This window comes from Haliotis cracherodii, unplaced genomic scaffold (genome assembly GCF_022045235.1).
Source record: "Haliotis cracherodii isolate W230 unplaced genomic scaffold, xgHalCrac1.p SCAF_23, whole genome shotgun sequence".
Taxonomy (NCBI): Eukaryota; Metazoa; Mollusca; class Gastropoda; order Lepetellida; family Haliotidae; genus Haliotis; species Haliotis cracherodii.
The window spans coordinates 11,703,350-11,712,279 of NW_027266279.1; the positions used below are offsets into that span (position 1 = coordinate 11,703,350).

General features: G+C 41.3%; 1 protein-coding gene across 1 annotated transcript in view; it reads left to right on the forward strand.

The window, feature by feature from the left end:
* Window positions 1-8,370, forward strand: part of LOC139471569 (6-phosphogluconate dehydrogenase, decarboxylating-like) — a 34,628-nt gene extending 26,258 nt beyond the window's left edge. The window contains exons 11-14 of the mRNA XM_071253947.1: window positions 1,669-1,802; window positions 2,561-2,660; window positions 3,503-3,625; window positions 5,835-8,370. Of these exons, the coding sequence (XP_071110048.1) occupies window positions 1,669-1,802; window positions 2,561-2,660; window positions 3,503-3,625; window positions 5,835-5,954 (477 nt within the window). The 3' untranslated portion in view covers window positions 5,955-8,370. The remainder of the gene's footprint in view (window positions 1-1,668; window positions 1,803-2,560; window positions 2,661-3,502; window positions 3,626-5,834) is intronic.
* Window positions 8,371-8,930: the final 560 nt, after the last annotated feature.

Genomic DNA, 8,930 nt, shown 5'->3' on the forward strand with positions numbered 1-8,930 from the left:
TGCAGACAAACCCTCATTTGGTTTATATGACAGATGCAAGTCAGTTCTTCAAAGGTATCCAAAGGGCATGTCGATTTTCAGGCTTTGTAATTGTGTCCTTGTGTTATCACCATTCACATGGGGCGGTCGGGCAGCCTAGTGGTTAAAGCGGTCGCTCGTCACGCCAAAGACCCGGGTTTGATTCCCGACATGGGTACAATGTGTGAAGCCCATTTCTGGTGTCCACCGCCGTGATATTGCTGGAATATTGCTAAAAGTGTAGTAAAACCATACACACTCACACACACGCTATCACCATTCACCCTAAAAACTTCACATTATTAACATTTCTGAAAAAAGATTGAATTGGGGGTTTTCGTTTTCACTGCTTAACAGTTCTTTCTTAACTTGGTATGGCCCTCATAAAAGGTTGGATAAATACACTACTATGGAATACCTGATTATTTAATATCCCTTGACAGATTAACTCAAGTAAAATGAAAAAAATCAGGTGGTCCTCAGCTTTTTTAGTTGTATATGAATCGAGTGTATTGGAATTTAGGGGTGGTTGGGTAGCCAAGTTGTATAAGCATTGGCTCGTCACGCCGAAGACCCTGGTTCGATTCCCCACATGGGTGCAATGTGTGAAGCCCATTGTCCCGTGTCCCCCGCCGTGATATTGCTGGAATATTGCTAAAAGCGGCATAAAATCATATTCACTCATTCGCTGTTGGTATTTAGCTACACCATTGTTACCATGGTTACATGTAGTCAAAGAATTTAGTGTACTGATAACAGAGTGAAAGTAAGCCAGTGGCTGTTGCCGTGTTTGTTGCTTATTCAACAATAAGTAAACAGTTCTTTGGATGAAAAATGTACCAATCAATCATTGATGAAATCAATTTATGTAATTGATAACACTAACAATAAGTGACAGATTTGTTATTTCTCTAGTGGGTCAGTCCCTGTGGTGGGTCAATCACTGTGGTGGGTCAGTCCCTGTGGTGGGTCAGTCCCTGTGGTGGGTCAGTCCCTGTGGTGGGTCAGTCACTGTTGGGGAGTCAGTCCCTGTGGTGGGTTAGTCCCTGTGGTCAGTCCATGTGGGAAGTCAATCCCTGTGGTGGGTTAATCACTGTGGTGGGTCAGTCACTGTGGTGGGTCAGTCCCTGTGGAGAGTCAGTCCCTGTGGTGGGTTAATCACTGTGGGGAGTCAGTCCCTGTGGTGGGTTAATCACTGTGGGGAGTCAGTCCCTGTGGTGGATCAGTCACTGTGGTCAGTCCATGTGGGGAGTCAGTCCCTGTGGTGGGTTAGTCCCTGTGGTGGGTCAGTCACTGTGGTCAGTCCATGTGGGGAGTCAGTCCCTGTGGTGGGTTAGTCCCTGTGGTGGGTCAGTCACTGTGGTCAGTCCATGTGGGGAGTCAGTCCCTGTGGTGGGTCAGTCACTGTGGTCAGTCCATGTGGGGAGTCAGTCCCTGTGGTGGGTTAGTCCCTGTGGTGGGTCAGTCACTGTGGTCAGTCCATGTGGGGAGTCAATCCCTGTGGTGGGTTAATCACTGTGGTGGGTCAGTCCCTGTGGTGGGTCAGTCCCTGTGGAGAGTCAGTCCCTGTGGTGGGTTAATCACTGTGGGGAGTCAGTCCCTGTGGGGAGTCAGTCCCTGTATTCTGACCATGTTGCTGTGTGTCCCCAGGCGCTGTACGCCAGCAAGATTGTGTCCTACGCCCAGGGATTTATGTTGATGCGGGAGACGGCCAAGGAACTGAATTGGAAACTCAACTTTGGTGCAGTGGCACTCATGTGGAGAGGAGGCTGCATTATCAGAAGGTAATATGTCTGCCCAGAACCTCACTTGTGTTCCTGTCTGTCCTATCAGATCTCTATGGATAGTGTACACTCAGAGAGTGGAAGGTCAGTGGTTTGGCAGTTAATGTTAGTACTTGTTACCCTGCCTGGCGCTTGGCATTAGGGTATAAAACTTTTTGGCTTGGTGTCATTATTCTGTGGTTGAGTGGGGTATCCTTGTAAACTGTTGCATGGTATCTGAGTGGACTGGCATTATGAAACTGGCTTTAGTTCGTACTAGTACAGGTAGCCAAATACACATAATTGCATATTGTTATGTTAGTGAAACATGTTGAACACAATGTTTACCGGCATTTAACATCACCTTCTGTTTTCATTATCTTTGAATGATTGAGGCCTATGCTGTTGAATCAGTGTCACTGTTAAACGTTGAGGGATTTGCCACTGTTAAACTAAGGGATTTGTCACTATCAAAATAAGGGATTTGCAACTGTTAAACTAAGGGAATTGTCACTATTAAACTATGAAAATTTGAAATTGTTAAACTTTGAGGGATTTGTCGCTATTAAACGTTGAGGGATTTGTCATTGTTAAACTAAGGGATTTGTCACTATTGAACGTTGAAGGATTTGTCACTTTTAAACTAAGGGATTTGTCACTGTCGAAAGTTGAGGGATTTGTCACGGTTGAACATTGACGGATTTGTCACTATTAAACATTGAGGGATTTGTTCCGGTTGAACGTGGAGGGATTTGTCATGATTAAACCCTGTGTTTCAGCGTGTTCCTTGGCAACATCAAGCAGGCATTTGACAAGAACCCAGAGCTGAGTAATCTCCTCTTGGACGACTTCTTCAAGAAAGCGATTCAGAATTGTCAGGTGAGAGATACAATTTACCTCAGAAACTGCTTTACCTTAGAGCTGCTTTATGTATGGGATACAGAAATTTTTATGCTTTTGTTGTCGACCAAAAGTGGCAATAATCTTGAATTTGAATGAATTGTAAGCTCTTGTACTTGGACCGATTCTAAACTCTTTGATTGTCTTAAGTTTGTGTCGAAGAATGGAAATAATGATTTGCTGCTACCACTTAGATCTGTATGGAATGCAATGATTGTCTTAAATCTGTCAGGGAATCAGGCTCTTGCCTAATTAGTAAGATATCTTTGTGGAATGCTATTATTTACATAAATCTATGTTAAACCATGAACGTTACCATGGTAACTATCGTTTTAGCACTATGATTATCAAAAGTGTGTGTGTTAAAGTACACTGAACAAAAATAGTGATTTCAAATTATCTTAGCATTAAGGTTGCTGTCACAATGATTGTCATAAGTGTATGGTAAGTAGTGGAGTTCATACCGCTAATATTTGTCTGTTATCTCATTGAATATGTCAAATATATTATGAAGTATGGGAGTTACGATCATCACATTCTGGGTCATACATGCACCAGCTGGAGAGTTACCTCAGCTGTCACATCCCATGTTTCATCCCATGTTTCATCCCAATAAGACTGTAATAATGTACAGGGGCGGTCGGGTAGCCAAGTGGTTAAAGCGTTCGCTCATCACGCCGAAGACCCGGGTTCTATTCCCGACATGGGTATAAACGTGTGAAGCCCATTTCTGGTGTCCCCCGCCGGGTGTTATTGCTTGAATATTGCTAAAAGTGACGTTAAACCATACTCACTCACTCACTCACTGTATTAATGTACAGGATGCCTGGAGACGAGTGGTGTCAACAGCAGTGTTGCTGGGAATCCCGACACCGGCCTTCAGCACAGCTCTAGCGTTCTTCGATGGGTACCGCAGTGCCAGACTGCCAGCCAACCTCATCCAGGTATGTTAAAGATAGCGTCAACTTGATATTCTTAGAGGCCACACAGCAGTGGACCAGTTCCTTGTGTTTGTAATTATCTCCCCTTGGGTGTGCAGGATCAGAGAAGGTTCCCAGGATCCAGTATTTGTTATAAGATCAGACTAAAGAGGATCTGAGACGTGTTCAGGAGGGGGGCGATATCATGCGTGTGGGTGCTGTTGAACACGGCTGACTGCATGATTGCATCCATTTACTTGTGGTCAAGTCCACAAGGTAGTTTGCCTATTAATCCAAGCTGGCGTCGCATATTGTTCAAATGTTTGCCTTTGACCAGATTGAACCAATGTCTAAAGGTTAATCTTTTAGACTAGTCACTGGAAAAGCTTCATCACATCTCAGGGCGGTCGGGTAGCCTAGTGGTTAAAGCGTTAGCTCGTCATGCCGAAGACCCGGGTTCGATTCCCGACATGGGTACAATGTGTGAAGCCCATTTCTGGTGTCCCCCGCCGTGATATTGCTGGAATATTGCTAAAAGCGGCGTAAAACCATACTCACTCACTCACTCATCACATCTCATTATTAAATGTGTGTAAACCTATAACACTTGTGGACAAGGCTGTTTTGATCCCCGGCTATGCCATTTTTTATGCTGTGCCTTGAGAACGACTATATTTCTTTGGAAACAGCTTTTGGGCTAAGGTAAGATAGAGGGGGATGGGTGACCCTGTCATCTGAGGCGCCACAGTTTGCTGTGCAGAGTTGCCTCCCTTGGGCACACCAGAAACCTGTGAGTGTATGTTGGAATTCTGGTTCGCTCTGATTGTGTTTCTTGGTTTGTCAGCATTATACTCTTGAAAGTGGGTTTCACCATTGTGGTAAATGTTTGAGACCTGTATCACTTTGGGCTTTACTCCTACATAAAACTGACACACCGTGATTTATTTGGAATACTGTTCAAAGCATCGTTAAACCAACTCACTCACTCAGTCGGAGTGAGTTATCACTAAACCAGCATTTAACAGATCAGATGCCAGACTCTAATTTACACTGGGTCAACGGCTTGCACAAAATTAATGGACACCTAGGCGTCTAATAGAGGAGAGGATCCTTGAAGTAACCCTTGTGTAAATTAAACAGGTTCAGAGGTCCAAACTGCCAGAAATGGAGGAGTACTGCCCTTATGTCAACTCTGAAATGTTGACTGCCCTCATGTCAACTCTGAAATGTCTTTATATATTTGGGGGCGGTCGGGGAGTCTAGTGGTTAAAGCGTTCGCTCGTCACGCCAAGACCCGGGTTCGATTCCCGACATGGGTACAATGTCTAAAGCCCATTTCTGGTGTCCTCTGTCGTGATATTGCTGGAATATTGCTATAAGCGGCGTAAAACCATACTCACTCACGCTCATGTCAACTCTGAAATGTCTTTATATATTTTTGTTCACACATAAAAACCAGGATTTCAAGAAGACCCATTCGCCACATAATACAAAATGTCTGACACCCTGTAATGTATTTGCAACAAATCTGATCCTAATGCTTATTTATTTAAAGGGCAAGTTCACACGGGAATGAACCATTTTTTCTTGTACTTTTTCCACATCAAATGTGTTAGCATAGAAGTGTCATAGACAAAAATATAAAAACATCATATTTAATTAACATATTTTTTGCACTAAAACGATTTATATTTTTCAAATTTACCAAGTGTTCTATTTCCATAACAAAAACACCATGGCTTATGCCCTTTGCAATATGACGTCATTGGTGCCAATTGATAAACATTATGACATCATCATGCTTTGTTAGAGCCGCTTCACATGGTGTAGGTACAGTTTTGTGATTCTAGCACCTCAGATGCCAGCCAGAATTGTGTTGTGCTGAGTCACCACTGCGCCGGAGTGTGTCGTAGACCATGTTGTTTTACCGCAAACTGGTCCTTGATATCTTTTGCGTTGAGAATAGACAGGGACCCAGTTGAATTGGCACCAATTACGTCATAATCTAAGGGGGATAACTCAGGCCTATTTCGCTCGTTAAACGAAGGCCTCATAACGGCATATCACTTTCACACTATTGTGAGCTTCCTACTTTAACTGTGAAAAAAAAATAGTGTATATTTTCAAACACAGATACTAACTAATTCTAAAATTGCGTTTTGTTTAGAAAAAGAAAGAAAGTGATTTTTGCATGTACACTTCCCCTTTAAAAGAAATTATACTATTCTTTCAGGCACAAAGAGATTATTTCGGAGCCCACACGTACGAGCTTCTGGACAAGCCCGGCACCTTTGTTCACACCAACTGGACTGGCCATGGAGGGAGTGTTTCTTCGTCCACATACGACGCTTGATACGACAAAACCACAGACCGCTCAACATTTGCAACCCAATCACACTTTTCTGTATATTGTTTTTACCTGATGAAGAACAACTGATCGTATTTCCAGATATCATTCTTCTTTAGGCTTATTTCAAATGGCATTGGATGCGAAAAACATACACTGAACTGTTTTCAGAGTGATATTGTTTAATATTGACTAATGTTATTAAAATATTATGAATGATGTGTTGATCTTGTACTTGTAAATTTTGTTCTCAGATGCAACATGTCTAATAAGCCATCCCCTTCATATTTTGTAAATTTTTCAAGTTTTTATTTCAAGAAGTTGGCTTTGAAAATTCCAGAACTTGTTAAGGGAAAATGCTGTTCATTACAACATTACATGAAGCATTGTTTGTTCTGCAACTAACCATACGATTTACGCTTCCGGACTTACATTGACATTGTTATGTTTATTTAATCTACACTTGTATTGTGCTTGTCAGTTAGGCGCCGCGATTTGCTGTGCAGAGTTGCATCCCACATAAGAAACCCATGATTGTGGGTTCGAATCCCCAATCGCCCCGATTATGTTTCTAGGTTTGTCAGCACCATACCCGTGCTCGTGGGTTTCACCGAAGTGGTAAACGTCTAAGACCTGCGTCACTTCAGGCTTTCCTCCCACATTAAGCTGACGCGCCGTGATATAACTGGGATACTGTTCACAGCAGCGTTAAACCCAACTCCCTCGCCACTATGACCCAGTTATACTATTTACAGGAACTGTTGGAGGAAGATCGGATAAACAAGAGCTTGTTTGTATGTCTCTTGATGCATTCATGTATTCTGTATCTCACTATGACCAATATAGGTGTCTGAGCGGACAGTGTGGTTTCTCTTCACTCAATCTCCTTAATCATCCATCTTAGTAAGATATATGCTCTGGACCCGTACAGCACCATAGCTTTGTGACCACCTCTGTGGTCTCACCGGGTCTTGTGGTAGAGCGTCCTCTCGGAGTGCAGGAGGTCCGGGGTTCGATATCCAGCCGCTTCAGACCAAAATATGTTAAAAGATGGTACTTGTTGTTACCCTGTCTGGCGCTCAGCATAAAGGGACTGGTCGGCTCGGAGTCAGTATACTGAGTCTGAGTGGGGTATTCATGTTAAACTGCGGCATGGTATCTCAGTCCAGGCAAGTACAAACAGCCACACACACACATTAAAAATTGCAAACTTATTTTCAAAGAATAAAGGGTATTAATCCTGCAAAGGGAGTGCTATCTGGACTTGAGAGAGCACACGGGGCAAACCATGTCCTTGCCACAAACAGCTGCTGGGTTCAGTCACAAAAGAACGGTGGAATTTAATCGAACGTTTAGTATTTGCATTATGTCATTCAAATCAGCTTCAAAACAAAGCTATGGTGATGAATCAGTCAAGGGTATTAATCGTTATAGAATGTACATGTAATACCCTGGATTGACTCGACTCACATAGTTTTTGGTCCATTTATACAATTGTTTGTACATTGCTGCATCATTACATTTCACGATCAAACTGACAATATTTGTTTTGAAATCTTCCTGTTTGTAATGTGCCTTTTCTGGTTGGTAAGAAATATAGATCATATGTTTGTTTTAAGCCATGTAAAGTGTTACTTGGGAATGTAAATTTGAAAGTTAATATCATTTGGTATTTGTGAATTGTAGGGATATTAAGACTTGGTGCAGTACTCCCAAAGCTGGTGTGTGGCTTATGCTTAAATAGATCAGAAGAGAATTTAATTGCATTGTTGGTGAAACTAGAATATGAAGGCTGACTATTTTTAACATTCATTGTTTGTCTGTATTGTTAGAGTGTAATAAAATGTGTTTTTGACTGGAAAATTGATTGTTGCATTTTTGAATTGTGAACAAATGACCTTTAGAATTCTACATGCTTTGATTATTTACACAAGCAGATTTGAAAGTAAATGATAAACTATAACATAAGAAATATTTTTATATTTGGAGATACTGTTACATTAGTGTTCAAATAGTTTTAGATCTGATTCTTTATAAGTTTGTATTTTTCAGGTTTTACTTGTCATCAATATGTTCTTTGTGGCATTCAAGCAAGAAAACATTCAATGTTCATTTTGTATTCTGAAATTATTTTTTTAAAATGCAGATGCCTGCAAGATGAAGTGACAGCTGGTATAATTTCACAGTAGTTAGTTTACCATGTCAGGCATATGTCTTGTGTGTTTGCAAATATCAAAACATATTCTTCCTCATTGTTAATATTTTACAATATTTGAAAAGCTTTTCAATTATGTCTATCATTTGTATGTTTCTTTTCTGCATAATGATGAAGTGCAATTCTGCTCTGGAGCACTGCTTTTTATTTTTCTACAGCCATACATGTAGATAATAGGGGGAAATAAAGAAACTTATTGTTGCCTGATTATTATTTTATGTCGAGCTTCGAAATGACCCTGTTCCAGTGCATGCAAAAGTTCAAGGTGTTTCTAATCCCAGGTAGTTTTACCAGCAGGCCCTGGCTGGCTGATCTTGGACATATTTTACCAGTTGATCATGGACAATTATTATGCTAGTTGAACTTTGGAAATTTGTACTAGTTGATATTGGACAGTTTGTACCAACTCATCATGGGCCATGTAATTAATTGATTCGCCAGTTTGTGCCAGCTGATGATGGAAAATTTGCCCCAGTCCATCTAGAACATTTTGTTTCAACGGATCTTGGACAATTTATATCAGCTGATCTTGGAAAATTTATATCAGCTGATCTTGGACAATTTATATCAGCTGATCTTGGACAATTTGTACCAACTGATCTAGGACAATTTATATCAGCTGATCTTGGACAATTTATATCAGCTGATCTTGGACAATTTATGTCAGCTGATCTTGGACAATTTATGTCAGCTGATCTTGGACAATTTTTGTCAGCTGATCTTGGACAATTTTTGTCAGCTGTTCTTTGACAATTTTTGTCAGCTGA